This window comes from Alexandromys fortis, unplaced genomic scaffold (assembly GCF_014885135.2).
Source record: "Alexandromys fortis isolate MF-2015 unplaced genomic scaffold, M_Fortis_MF-2015_v1.1 scaffold_6, whole genome shotgun sequence".
Taxonomy (NCBI): domain Eukaryota; kingdom Metazoa; phylum Chordata; class Mammalia; order Rodentia; family Cricetidae; genus Alexandromys; species Alexandromys fortis.
Window position 1 is genome coordinate 26240185 of NW_026067902.1, and position 14790 is coordinate 26254974.

At 41.7% G+C, this 14790-nt stretch overlaps 1 protein-coding gene and 1 long non-coding RNA gene across 5 annotated transcripts in view; one reads left to right on the forward strand and one right to left on the reverse strand.

The window, feature by feature from the left end:
• Nucleotides 1-14790, reverse strand: part of Slc12a6 (solute carrier family 12 member 6) — a 96162-nt gene that overhangs the window by 11350 nt on the left and 70022 nt on the right. For all 3 annotated transcript variants that reach the window (XM_050132084.1, XM_050132093.1, XM_050132102.1), the window contains 9 exons: nucleotides 14144-14385; nucleotides 11698-11912; nucleotides 9683-9841; nucleotides 9433-9531; nucleotides 9128-9185; nucleotides 5560-5734; nucleotides 5202-5320; nucleotides 2607-2705; nucleotides 837-956 (listed from right to left, as the gene is read on the reverse strand). In XM_050132084.1, coding sequence (XP_049988041.1) covers nucleotides 837-956; nucleotides 2607-2705; nucleotides 5202-5320; nucleotides 5560-5734; nucleotides 9128-9185; nucleotides 9433-9531; nucleotides 9683-9841; nucleotides 11698-11912; nucleotides 14144-14385 — 1286 coding nt within the window. The remainder of the gene's footprint in view (nucleotides 1-836; nucleotides 957-2606; nucleotides 2706-5201; nucleotides 5321-5559; nucleotides 5735-9127; nucleotides 9186-9432; nucleotides 9532-9682; nucleotides 9842-11697; nucleotides 11913-14143; nucleotides 14386-14790) is intronic.
• LOC126494683 (uncharacterized) lies at nucleotides 4-14137 on the forward strand. 2 transcript variants are annotated; one of them, XR_007590048.1, is made up of 5 exons: nucleotides 4-819; nucleotides 2975-5285; nucleotides 9692-9817; nucleotides 11174-11318; nucleotides 13012-14137. It is a non-coding gene; the product is annotated as an uncharacterized lncRNA (long non-coding RNA). The 2 variants fall into 2 exon arrangements; XR_007590049.1 differs by lacking the exon at nucleotides 4-819 and having other exon boundaries at nucleotides 2712-3120; nucleotides 5060-5285.

The window sequence follows — 14790 nt, forward strand, 5'->3', positions numbered from 1 at the left end:
GAGGGGAGAAGAGAGCAGTCCGTTTATACTGCAGTGAGAAGTTCAAAGGAATAAAACCCAGGCTTTTCCGAATCTCACAGTAAAACATGTACAAGGTAGAAGACTAAGACTCATGGTTGTGCTTTGTCTACTGGCCCTTATCAGCATGAGGACCCCCTGCGTGGCTGACCATCCCAAACCACAGATGGTCCACAACACAGGCTGGCAGGGTCACCCCCCACCATGTAGCTATTCAAAAGCAACTATGTGGAATATAAATTCAGATTAAGAAATTACTTGTAATTGTGATTTTGAAAATAATGGAAAGTCCAAAGTAATCTGCTGAGTCATGATATAATTTATTCCCATGTTTGGAGGTTGTCTGGGGTTTTGGTTGCTTGGATGCTATTCAGGATTAATTGCATTTCAGACTATCCCTTGCTTGAAAAGTTTAGCTAAGATGTTTACATTTGTTCTGTACTTTTAAAAGTTTATTTATGTGTACACATCTTTGTATAGAAATGCTCATGAATGTTCAGGTATCTCTGGAGGCCAAATCAGTGTTGAATCCTCTGGGGCTGGACTAGCAGGTGGTTGTGAGCTGCCTGGGGAGTTCTTGAAACCAAACTCTCTTAACCACTGAGCCATCAATATCTCAGGCTCTGCATCACTTTTTTTTTTTCTTTTTGTTTTTTGTTGAGAGAGAATCTTGATATGCAGCTCAGGTTGGCTTTCAGTTTTCAATCTTCCTGCCTCAGCTTCCTGAGTACCGTGACTACAGGTGTGTGCCACCATGCATGGACAAACCTGTTATTCTTGACCTTCTCAGCAGTGGGCAAGGTAAAATTTATACTTACCCTTGGTACTCAATGTACTTGTAGATCATGCCAGCAATTACCATAGCTACAATGGCATAATACCAGGAAGAAATGAACATCAGAGCTAGACAGATACTCATTCCCATGAAAGAGAGGGCCCTAGAAAATGAAAACAAAAATACAGATCAACAAGTGTCTTTCTAAGTAGCAAGAAAAGATAACAGTTCTAGGAAATGCTTCCTGTACTGTGGCGGGGATTGGAAATTTTTTTTAAATTTCCAGTCAATTATAGACAGAACTTCTGCTAAATACAATGAAAATAATTATTAGGAAAAAAACATCATATCCATAGCCTCTTTCCTTCTTTCTGGTGCTGTGGCTCAAACCCAATGCCTTGCACATGTAGGCAGGCCGTCTATCACTGAGCCTTCACACCTAGCCCATACAGGGTGGACCCTGTGCCTTCTGTAACAGAGGGTGCTTCCTGCTGCTGGATGATAGTAAACATAAAGAGGGGTGCAACAGCGTTATCAGCCACAAGGACAATTAATAAGCTTTGGAAAAGTGGGGACTGAACACAGTCAAGAATCTGAAACGTGATGTTAAATTTTTCTCATAGAAGTATTCCTAACATTTTTTTTTTTTTTTTTTGGATTTTCGAGACAGGGTTTCTCCGTAGCTTTTTGGTTCCTGTCCTGGTACTAGCTCTTGTAGACCAGGCTGGCCTTGAACTCCCAGAGATCCTCTTGCCTCTGCCTCCCGAGTGCTGGGATTAAAGGCGTGTGCCACCACCGCCCGGCTCCTAACATTTTTTATGGGCATTTAATTCCCCATAAGTGCAGAGTCCACTGATGAGAAGCTGCTGTTGGCTCTTTATAGCGAGTGGCTGATTTGGGCAGATAAATTATGCAGACAGTGTATCACTGAAGCCCTTTCGTGTGCAGTCACATTCTAACCCTGTGATGAATGCTAAAGTGTCGACAGAAGAACAGTTAATTTGGAGATTAAGATCAGCACAAACTTTTAACTGATGTTAAAGCTAGGAGGAGGACGGGAGGTGCTAAGCCCAGTTAGGATATGCATTCGTGCTACATAAATGTCACACCACAGGCCGTTACTGGTAAGTGAAGCCAGGAGTAAGGAAAGTTAGAAAATAGCAACATAGCAACAGGCACACCTGAACATAAAAACCCACATGATCATATGATCACAGGAAAGACATGAAATAGTGGCCAAAAACCTTGGATGGCTCCTTTAGGACTGGCAAGACTTTACTGTGGTACCACAGCTTTTCACTGAGAGCTGTACTGTGCCCCAGCACTGCACTTTAGATGCATTACTCCCTGTCATGAATTAGAATTCATGAGGCTACATGTGCTCATGCATATTACAGGGCTCAAAAGGATCAAGGTGAACTGAGGACTCGGGTGCCCTCACTACACAGTTCACATTCTTAATTACTAGATGAAATTCTGATAACTGTGAGAATGAAAACTGATGAGACTATAAAAGTAGAGATACGGGATGAAATCCAGTGCTCAGCTAAGAGAAAATAAGAAAGCAGATGTGCAAAGGGAAGGTTTGAACCTTAGAAATGAAGCAGCCTATAAGTAAGAACTTAATAGTTCTGTGGATCTTGTCAGTTATTATAAAGTGATATAGACAGTTATAAAAGAATAGGAAAGAAGAAAATTCAACTGACAACTGAACATTAATATAGTATGGAACGGCTGAAAAATAAAAAGATTTTATTGATAACCCAGAATATCCTAGATTTCTAAAAAGATGAGGAACAAGATGAGGACTCACCAGTGATAGTAGCGGAATCGGGGCCTCCAGTTGGGGGTTCGGAGTAATGTCTGCAAGGCACATGCCAAGTTCACAAAGAGGTAACACATGAGGAAAAACCTTGGATAAGAACAGTGAGAAGAACTGTTTTAAAGTGATTCTTTTAGGATGACTTTAAATAATTGGAGGCCTCTGTGCTACTAAACTCTGTTTACAGACCACCAACCATTTATCAAACAGGAAGTAAAGAAACCGAAAACATTTTCCTTGCAAACCTGTTCATCTTCCTATCCTCTCTTTGGGCTGATGGCCAAAAATAATTTTTTTTAAAAAAAAATTAATGTGTGTGATTGTTTTTCTGTATCTGTGTACCATATGTGTGCTTCTAGTATATAGAGGACAAAAGAGGGTGCTAGGTCCCCTGGAACTGGAATTACAGAAAACTTTGAGAAGCCACATAGGTGCTGGGAATTGAACTCAGGTCCTCTGGAAGAGCAGTCAGTGATCTTAACCACTGAATCATCTCTCCAGTTTGGTAAGTTTGGTACAACCATTATTTACCCAGATGTTCAGGGGCAAATCCATATTTCTGCTTCCTTATTAATTCTCCCTCCAAATTCACCTATCAGGTCTAGGATTCTGCCTATTTCAAACCCCCTGAACTTCTTTATTTTCTTTTTTAGTACTTTCACCCTAGTGCACTTCTTTTTTTCCATTTCCAGCTCAACATTATCCTCTTCTCGTCCCCCCCCCCCACACCACCTTTTATTTTATATTGGTTTTTGAAACAGAATTTCATTTATGCAACATTGGCTGTCCTAAAACTCACTGTCTAGATATATAGACCAGACTGGCATCAAACTCCCAGAGATCTCTCTGTCTCTGCTTCCTGAGCTGGAATGAAAAGGTCTGCACCATGATACTAAGTAGGGATTTACTTATTTTTATGTGTATGGTGTCTTGCCTGAGATATGTATGTGCAGCACACTGTGCTTAGTGACTGCAGAGGCCAGAAGAGGGCACTGAATCCCTGTAACTGCAGACTAACAACAGCCGCCTTTGCTTCGCAAATAACCAGACAGCCTTCAAGACATTCGGGTTCTTAGAGAAGCTAAATAAGAAGGAGAACCCAAAGAAAATCATATAGGCATCCTCCTGAATATTAAACGTCATCAGGCGATGAAAGGAGACAGAGACAGAGAACCACAATGGAGCACCGGACTGAAATCTCAAGGTCCAAATCAGGAGCAGAAGGAGAGAGAGCACAAGCAAGGAACTCAGGACCGCGAGGGGTGCACCCAAACACTGAGACAATGGGGATGTTCTATCGGGAACTCACCAAGGCCACCTGGCCTGGGTCTGAAAAAGCCTGGGTCAAAACTGGTCTTGCTGAACATAGCGGACAAGGAGGACTACTGAGACCTCAAGAACAATGGCAACGGGTTTTTGATTCTACTGGACCTATTGGTTTCGTGGGAGCCTAGGCAGTTTCGTGGATGCTCACCTTACTAGACCTGGATGGAGGTGGGAGGTCCTTGGACTTCCCACAGGGCAGAGAACCCTGATTGCTTTTTGGGCTGACGAGGGAGGGGGACTTGATTGGGGGAGGGGGAGGGAAAGGGGAGGCGGCGGTGGGGAAGAGACAGAAATCTTTAATAAATAAATAAATTAATTAAAAAAAAAAAGACACAGGTGTCACGTCTACAGGAATCCTCCCTGTTCAGGTGCCCTCGTGGCACCCAGCGCTGACCTTTGCCACTCTCCATTCATTGCACTTATCTACCATCAGATCTTCGAGACTATGGGCTTTACATGTCGTTACATTTCCAGCTTATTACAGTGTCAGGCACACAGCTAGTCATCAGAATGTCACAGGTAAAAGGAAAAGGAGACGGATACAAGTAACTTTAGAAGTTATATAGGTAGGAACACTCCCCATTAAATTAAGTCATTTATAAAAGCCTTATACATGAAAGTTCTCAGGAGTAAGTATGCTTTCTTTGTTTGCTTTCTCTCCCTCCCTCCCTCCCTCCCTCCCTCCCTCCCCTCCCTCCCTCTTCCCTCTCTCCCTCCATTTTTCCCTCTCTCTGTCTGTCTCTTTCCTTTTTTTTGGGGGGGGGGAGTGGTTTGCAATAGGATTTCTGTGTAGCCCTGGCTATCCTGGAACACATTCTGTAGACCAGGCTGGCCTCAAACTCACAGAGATACACCTGCCTCTGCCTCCGAGTGCTGGGATTAAAAGTGTGTGCTACCACTGGCCAACTAATATTCTTTTAAGGATTTAAGTGTGTGTGTGTGTGTGTGTGTGTGTGTGTGTGTGTGTTCATATGAGTGCCAACAAAGGTCAGAGGTATCAGGTCCCCTGGAGCTAGACTTACAGGCAGTTGTGAACCATCTACATGGGGGCTGGGAATTGAACTTAGGTCCTCTGGAAGATCCAATACATGCTGTTAACCAATTAACCATTTCTCCAGCCCCATCTCAGGAATGATTTTGGAAGGGAAGTGAAGTCTGTGTTTGGTCAACTCTGTCATCACTACTCCTTTTACATGACTAATGGAAATCAAGTTATATATCATTAAACAACCACAGCTGAAGAGAGTAAGTGGCTCTTACATTGAAAGAATTGGAGCAACGAGATCCAGGGAGGCGATGAGAATCCCCAGCTCTGCTATGGCAGCAGTTAGAAGTAAGGCCCAGGTAGGTTCCCCATTGGCTTTGCTGTGACCAAAAACCTGTACAGATGAGGGAAAACATCAGGCACGGGGCAGTGACCCAGTGTGCCAGTTTCAGACATCTGAAAAATAAGAACAACTTCACAGCGATCACATATAAACACATACAAAGGATTCTGAGGGCCTCGTACTAAAATTCTAAATCTCTCAACATTTATGATCTCCCACTTGTTAAGCTGAAAACGATAACATGTTTTATAAAACCTGGGAAAAAGAGGGCACAACAAAGTGTCACTCACCCTAAGGAATGGTATGATGTTGTCCTTGGCAATAGCCTGGAGCAGCCTAGGTGCACCTGTGAGGCTCTGAAGTCCAGCCCCACACGTTGAAAAGAAGGAGCCAATAACAATCACCCATGGGGATGGCCAAGATAAGGTGCCGACAACCAAATTACCTTTCACAGCATCCCCAAATCTGGGAAAGAAATAAACAGTGGAGAAATTCTATCTGAAAACAACTTTGAAAAAATAGGATGATAACCATGAGTGAATATTTCAGGCTTATAATTTTTATAGATGCAAACTGAGGTAAACATGATACTAAATGTAAAGGTCCACAGTTTAATAAAAGCGCACTAACAGCAGGCATTAACACGCCTGTAACCCCAGCTCTCAGGGTGCTGGGGCAGGAGAATTATGAGTTTGGCCAGACAAGGGTACATTCTGAGTTCAAGATCAGCTCAGGATGCACAGCAAATCCTGTCTAAAAAGAAATTACTGGAAGCTGGGTGGTGGTGGCACATGCCTTTAATCCCAGCACTCAGGAGACAGAAGCAGGTGGATCTCTGTGAGTTCAAGGCCAAAAGCTAATTTCCAGGACAGGCTCCAAAGCTACAGAAAAAATAAACAAACAAAATGTTACTGGGCTGGGGGTATAGCTATTACAACACATCATCTGCTTGGTGTATTTCTGATGCCCTGGGTTCAATGCTTCGCACTGTGTGTGTGCGGGGGGGATTAATAATCTGTATTAAAAAAAAAACAGTACAGTAAGAAAACAAGCCAAGTCTCACTTACAGATTTCTCTTTCTAATTGGCAGTGAATCTGCTTTGGGGTGGAAATTGGAAAAGTGCAGAAAAACACACCAAGGAGGAGGTCCACAAAAATTTAAGAATATCTATTAATTTTCATTTTGTCTGCACGAATGTTTGTGTACCATGCACGTGCCAGATGCCTGCAGAGGCTAGAAAAGGATGTCAAAAGTCCTGGAACTGGAGTTACAGATAGCTGTGAGCAGCCACGTACATGCTGGGAACTGAACTTGGGTCCTCTGCAAAGGCAGCCAATGCTCTTAACCACTAAGCCATCTCTCCCGCCTCAAGAGGTCCATACTCTTAACTTGTTAGTTAGCATTATGCATACTTTGCATGATCCATCTACTTATAAAATTTTTACATTACTCAGTATTCTACTATTGATATTCTATTATATGAAATACTATAATCAATATCTCTATGAACATAAATAAATATTGACACATAAGATATTTTTCGTAGAGGCAGATTCTTAAGAGCGAGTAACTGCAAAAATTAATATATTAAAACATTTTAAGAACACTGATGTGTTTTATTATATAAAACTAATACAGAGTCTGAGGAGATGTTTCCAGGTAAGTGCACTGAGTTAAAATTCTCAGAACCCACATAAAAATCTGGTATAAAATAGATGTGTGTACAGCTGTAACTCTGGAGTTCTGTAGGCAGAGACGGGTAGACTGTCACAGTTTTCTGGCTGCCACTTTAGCTCGGGTAAGTGAGGGATCCTGTTTCAAGGAAATAAGGTAGAGAATGAGAGGGCAGGGCACCCAACATTCTCCTTAGGCAGGTGTGCTACAGTTGTGCCACACACAGACACACGCACACACACAGACACAGACACACGCACACAGACACACACACACAGACACGCACACACACACAGACACAGACAGACAGACACACACACACAGAAAAAAAAAAGAAATAGGTAAAACGGCATAATATTAAAACTCATACCAGTGTGTGCTTGAGGGAAATAAAGACTGATGTGTGGGAATAGGAATAAGAAATCTATGTATGGCCAGGTGAGTTGGTGCACACCTTTAATCCCAGCACTTTGGAGGCAGAGTCAAGTGGATTTCAATGAATACGAGGCCAGCATGGTCTACAAAGCAAATTTCAGGACAGCCAGGACCGTTATACAGAGAAACCCTGTTTCAAAAACAAAAACAAAAATAAAAAACAAAAGCAAAACAAAGTAAGAAATTTATATATGCTGGTAATATTCTGAGACATATACATACATTTTGTGTTTGATTTCTCAAAATTGCAAAATTTTTGTGTGCTTCATGTACTCCCACGGCTTCATGGCTGACAACTGGATTAATGTTAATTTATGCATTCTACTTCTAATGGATATTTGGATTCCTTTTATTTGAAGGGAATACACACACACACACACATTGACAAACACACACAATTTTTTTGGTACCTATTTGCCTCAACAATATTTATAATCGTCTGTGTTGGATTCCCGCCTATCAGGAATCCTAGAGCTCAATCAGGGGAACACAATATGAAAATAGGAGCTGCAATTCAGGATGGCAAGAGAACCCCATAGAATGTTCAAATATAGCGGGTAGACAAAAGGAGGAGTGGTTCTGTTCTGGGGTGAAGATGGAAAACTACGGGAGAGAAGACCCTTCACTTGATCTTGAGGTGAAGTGAGTCTTCCAAGTAGGAATAACCAACTGAAGCAAAGGAAACAACATAGACAAAGGTATACAGAAAGAGCATCTTGGTGGCATTATGGAAAAAGGTGGTAAAACTCAAAAGGAAATTATTATGTGATTATAAAGAGAGAAAAAAACCCTGAAGCCCAGTACTAAGTGATGGAACCACTGAACAGTGGGAAGTGGACAGCATTCACAGGACTTAGGAAAGACTTGGAGGACGGATGAAAAGGAGGGAAGACTCCTAGGCTAGGACCGATATCTAGAGTCCACTGTAACAGGGAGTGGAGTGAGGATATGAGCCAAGATGTGGAAAACACAAGAATCATCAAGTTTCAGGGAGAGATCTGACAAACATCTCACAAAATGTATCCTCCGAGAGAAAAGAAACAGTAAATACTAAGGCGTCTTCACGAAGGCAATCAGTATCCCACTTCCATTTAGAATGCCAGTGGGAGTGGACAGAGCCTCCCTGTAAACGGAGGCTGGAGACACCACACAGCTCCGCTCGCCCTGCTGTTACGCTCTGTGTCCTGGCCGTTCTTGGTGTACAGGAAAGTACTTAGTCAACATCACGGCTTTTGAGGGGAAGACTTATATTAGTTAAATCTTATAGCACTGGTCCTCATTATTTACTAATTAATTACTGCCTGAGGCAGGTGGACTCTTAATCCCATAAATCTGAGGTTAGCTTGGGGGAACATTGCAAAAGAAAAAAGATACAAAATATTTTCTTATCATAGGCTAAATTATGCACATATATCTTAATCTCTTTTTTAAACCTTGCTTTTTGTATTGCTGGGATCAAACCTAGAGTATTGGTTTGATACAAGCTCAGTGATATATATTCCTCTGACACACACACACACACACACACACACCCTCCTTTGTCTGTCTGTATGTCATATATAGATACAGATATAGATATATCACTTTCATATATACATGAGACATTTATATATGTATATAGAAATATATACATTTTCTATTTTATTAGTTCTGGTTCACACCTTGGCCTGGTTTGAGAGTATATCTGTGTTGGCACTACGATGAGTGACCAGATGTCATGGAAGACAGACACATGGTTTTATACTTACTTGTCTCTGAGAACAACTCCTTCAATACATGCGCCAAAAAGGACAACATTGCTTAAATCTGTTATGCTGACAGTCAAGGAAATTGTTGTTATCCCTCACCTTTCTACAGTAACTACCCTCAGGATGATCCCTTTTCACTTACTGAGCTGCTATTCACTAATCCTAGAAAATCCTTCTTTAATGACGTGTATGAAGCAGGGCAACTATCTGGCTAGTGAGGCAGTAGTCAGGGCATTATTATTATTAGGTAAAAATACTTATTGTCCTAATTCTACTGAATGATCCCACCACGACTCAAAGGATACACACAAAGGATGTGGTCAGGATGGCAAGGATGGTTCCAATGGGAATGGACTTCTGAGCATCTTTCAGATCTCCAGATCTGTTTGACCCAGCCATGATACCTAGTGAGGGGAAACACCAAGTTAGCCTCTTGGCTTTCTGGGTACTTTGATGTTCATATGGATACTGAAGACTACGGGCAAACTTAGAACACTGAGGATATGTCTATCTCCTATGGCTGATGGCTTCTGAAACCTAACAGCCACTGCTTACCTGTGACAGAAGGAAAGAAGATCCCCACCAGCAGAGTGAAGGAGGTGGTGATATCAGCAAGGACGTACTCATGGTTTAAGCTGCCCAGGACGTCAGATGACTTGGCTGATGGCTTCTCAATGATCTCACCCTTTGGTAAATAATTACTCCAAAGGTTTTCTGCAAAGGTGTGAGAGGTGGGGGTGGGAAGGGAGGAAGAGAGAGGATATAAGGATATAAGCAATATGGAAGTAATATAAGTACATGATTTCTTACCCAAACAACATTCAATCAGAAACCCCAATAGTTACTGTTATAAGTACTGTCCTGGAGACTGACCCAAGAGCTTTTTACAAGCTAGGCTGTACTGTACCTACATCCACTCCAGCCCCTTAGTTCATGTTCTTCAACGTGAACACATGTTAAATATTATAGAATAAAACCAATGTTATTTCTCATTTGTTCTAATATAATTTTATAAAAGGCTTTGGTATAATAAATGCAGTTAACTTTCTAATACAAATTTGTGAAAGCTAAACAGACTAAAATAAAATGCCCCCAAAAGCCTATTTTTAAATTAGTTATAAAATATAAAGTCTACTTTAAAAAGTTATAGCAAAGTAGTTTTTAACCTCTTAGTATGAACTTGCTTAATGGGCAAAGAAATTGGTGGACAACAGTTAAGAGGACACCATTTAAGGAATAAATTCCAGGAATTTAGCTGAGCTAGGAAAACTGTGTCTGGTGACATTAAAACAGTTCTATTTTAGCTATCACTGCAGGAAGATCACTGGCAATTTTTCAAGGATACATTGAGTCAGACAAGAAGGCAAATCCTTATGGTCCCAGCTTGTCAGGAGCCTGAAGCAGAAGGACTGTATAAGCCCAGGAGTTAGACATTAGCTTGAAGAACATTGCAAAATAAAAATATTCACAAAATATTTTATCTTACCCTAGGCTAAAAAGTCATTTATCTGCCTCTATTCTCAAAAGAAGGCAAATTGTAACAGACGCACTCTGTAATGGAGCTCTAAATACAGAAAATTTCCCTGAGAGAAAAGCAGAGATATGCTAGGTAAGGTGGTGCACGCCTATAATCCTCCCAGTACTCAGGAGGCTGAGGCACAGGGACCCCTGCCAAGCCCAACAGAAGAGTCTTAGACAGTGGGCTGGGAGCGGCTCAGTGGTAGAGCACATGGGGCTTGTCAGAAATAGTCCCTGGCTTCAGTCCTTCCCACTGCAGTCAATAATCACCGCTACTTAGGTCTAGGTCATTGGCCTAGCAGGGAAGCTACTGTCTATGTTTGCTAATAGACGTGCTGGGCTTGTCAAATTGCCTTCTAAACTATGTGTAGCTTATACGTAACTGCTGCTATCAGCTTTGGTAGGGGAAATTTCTTTTTACAGTGGGCAATGGATGGTAACTGTGGAGGTTCATTAATGACTGGCGAAAGTGATAAGAATAACTGACTAAAGCTTTGTCATAAAAATATCTGTATCATCCCCTTCAAGGCTCAGGGTACACTGAAGGCAGGGGACTGGAAGAATGGAAAGTCCAGAGGAAGGGAGGGCATGAAACACAATGCTGATTCCTGACGTGGCCCTTGCACGCTTCAACTCCCAGCTGCTCTGATCACCTGCACAAGATCGTCACAAGGTTGGCTCTATCAATGTCCTGTCACATGAGGTCACACTCATGTGACCCCACCCATCCCTGAGGCTTTTTACCCAGCTAATGGTTGACATGGGTGGGAGAGACATTTTCTTCAGTCCTGTAGCCACTGTAAGGGCTATAAACAACACATCACCCATGAACCTATGAGCAATCCTAAATAAATGAGAGAATGGGGGTATGTGTTGGTATGATCAAAATACATAATATACATGTATAAAATAATAAACTTGTTGTTATACATAATTAATATAATAAAAAATGAGGGGCAAAAAAGAACCTAAGATGGGAAAGCCTATTTCCTCACTGTCCTTAAAGAAGGAACAACAAAAATCAAAATGAGTCTAATTGAACTCTAACTTACCAGTAATGATACCACTAGCCAGCCCAGGAATGCCTTGGATTGAGGTGACATTATTGTGAACAAAGTACTCATCACAGGTGGCATTAAAAAACTGACTTGAGTTACAGAAGAATCCCCATAGCTTTGATGGCACTGTCATGTTGCTAACGTCCTTGGTCTTAGAGCAAATGTCAAGGTGTCTTGATGAAAGGGTGCGGTTGCCCAGCATGCAGACCCTAAAGCAAAACAAACAGGGAAGAGAAAGATCAAGAAGGGGGAAAAAGAACAGAAAAAACTTAAGTTTTAAAGAGGAAAAGCAGGTTAATAAAGGGAAAAAATATCTCACTTTTGAGAGATTCTACTGCCATGGGTAGGAAAGGACAAGGAATAATGATCACGGTGACTTGCATTTTCTGCCAGTATAATCCTCACGGATCTCACAATATTTTAAAATTTATCTTCTGTGGCCGGAGGCACTGAGGTTTACAGACATTTAATATTCTGCCCAAGATCAAGGTCATATACAAATGGCAGATGTAGGTGATATTCAAGCACAGGGACTGTACAAAGAAACTATACTGAATTATGAACTAAACATATTTGGCTATTCATCCATTTTCAGGCCAGAAAGAATCCTGGAGGGGCTAGGGTGACGGCTCAGGGATGTCCAGTGTTTGCTATGGAAGCATGCGGTCCTGCGTTCAGATCTCTAGCACACAGGCAAGTGGCCTGGTGTGCTTACACAGGCCTGTGATTTCAGCCCTCAGGATAGGGGCAGCCAGGAGGACAGACAGAAAGTCTGAGTTCCCTGACCTGCCAACCTAGCTAAACAATGCCAACAATGGTGAGCTTCAAGTTTAGCTAGGGAGTCTCAGGGAGTAAGACAGACAGCGACGACACCTGATACTGTCTGGTTTCCACACAGGCACACGAGTGAAACCCCTCCCACCCCCCAGCCAGCAGCAACAGCAAAACCGCAGAGTGCTTCTGCTGCTTTTTTTTTTTTTAAGTTCCAATGATCACATTTTCATTTGTTTGCTTTCTTTCGAGGCGGGGGGGGGGGGGGGGGGGGGGGGGGGTAAGAAGGAGGGAAAGAAAAAAGGTCTGAAATGAAAGGAGAAGGGACTTTACATTCCTAAGAGCCCTTGTTACTGCCTGTTCTGCTGAACCTTCTGCCTACTGTTGTAGGACATCTTGACTAGATTTAAAAAGTACGTCCCTCTATGACCCAAGAGAAATCTGTTTTTTGACCTTAAGCCTAGACACAGTAGTAAAGGGGAAATTTAAGAATAATACAAATATTAACTGTAGATTCATTTTTTTTCTTTTACACAGAGATATAAACAGGATGGAGTAACAGACCCATAGTAAAATACTCCTGAGAGAAGAAAACAAGGCTCGGAATCTGCAGAGTGTGTTCATACATGCATAATGAACCGCGTTCTATTACTTGGCTTCAACAACTCTTGACAATCTCAAGTTCTGTTTCATGGATCGAGGTGGTTTTGTTTTTTTAAACATATTATGCTGGAATTTTAAAAAAGCAAAATAACACTCACTGTGCCCCCCCCCAACCAAACAGAAGTGGAGAAGCCCCAAAGGGGAACCTGAAACAAAATGGAATTTCCCAAGTTGAGATACAGCTAAAATGTTGCATCTAAAACTTTTATAACTTTGAAAAGGATCTTTAATTGTTTTATGGCCCCTAAGTAAGCAAAATGAAAGTGTATGATGAATATATCACATAGAAGAAATGCCAAATACCAGTAAGGAAATCACGAAGTTCCTGTTCTTGCCTCACCACTTTCCTCTGCACTGGATTTGTGGGTTTTTTTTATCATGGAAAAAAAATTGTTTTTTCTGAAACCTGTTTAAATCAACGTAGTACCAATAAATTTGATTCCCAGCTGATCCATATGACTTCAAAACAACTTCTATAACAAGATTACAAATAACTGAGTGCCCGGCCTGAAGCGTGTGCACCAGGCCAGATCCCCTGGAACTATAGTTACAGACAGTGAGCCACCATGTGGGTGCCACAAATTGAACCCATATCCTGTGGAAGATCCTCCAGGGATCTTAGCTACAGAGTCCTCTCTCCAGACTGGCTACTGTAGAGTTCTTTTGGACTGGTTTTTATTTTAAAAGGCAACTGAACATTTAAATGCCCCATGAAGGTTGCTGGGAATGACTATGACTGCAAAGTCCTTCAGAGACAGTCACATAAGCACAGTTGTTATGGGGTAAAGGGGGGCACCAAGATAGATACACCTAACAATGGCTACAGCCGCTAGGTCTACACTTCAGAATTGAGGAAGTGGTCAACAGGACAGTTTGTCAGGCAGCTTCCTGCTGGGAAACTGGGTCACTAGGGAAATCACCCCATGAAATTCTGAGGAAATGCTCACATCACCAGATACTGCCACTGACTACCCAACAATGACTCGGTGGAAACATGGGCACGTACGGGAAGTGTGGTGGAGCAAAGGAAGACTTGATGGCACCAGCGTAGATAGCCAAAATGGACACAATTACACAGGCCAGGAAAAGTGAGGCAAACTTATTCACGTAGCGGACGCCAATGAATACCACCAAGACCATGAGGACCAAGAAGGCTGTGCCATAGACACGCATGTTATTTAGCATGGCTGCTGATTCCTTGAGTGCATCATCACTGCGGAAGATGGCAGCTCGAGGGACGATATATACCTGTTAGGATAAAAAAGAAGCAGAAAAGAAATGCAATCATTTAGAAGCAATCAAGTAGAGGGACTATAACAGCTTATATTACTTTTATAAAGGAAAAGAAAGCTGAAATAAAAAATTATTAAAAACATTAATATTTTAAATCCTTTTCATTCATTTGCTTTTAAACAGGGTCTCAATATGTAGCCCTGTTTGGCCTGGAACAGAGAGATCCACCTGTCTCTGTCTCCCAAGTGCTGGAATTAAAGTTATGTACACACCGGACTGCCAATTAACCAAATTTTTATTTGGCTCTAGAATGTCTATAGAAATATTATTTCATGGATTATTTTGTCTTCTCATTGCTGTTTTGAATATCTACATTTGCAAGTGGGAAAAATGATTCTATTTAAAAGGCTTTAGAGAAGA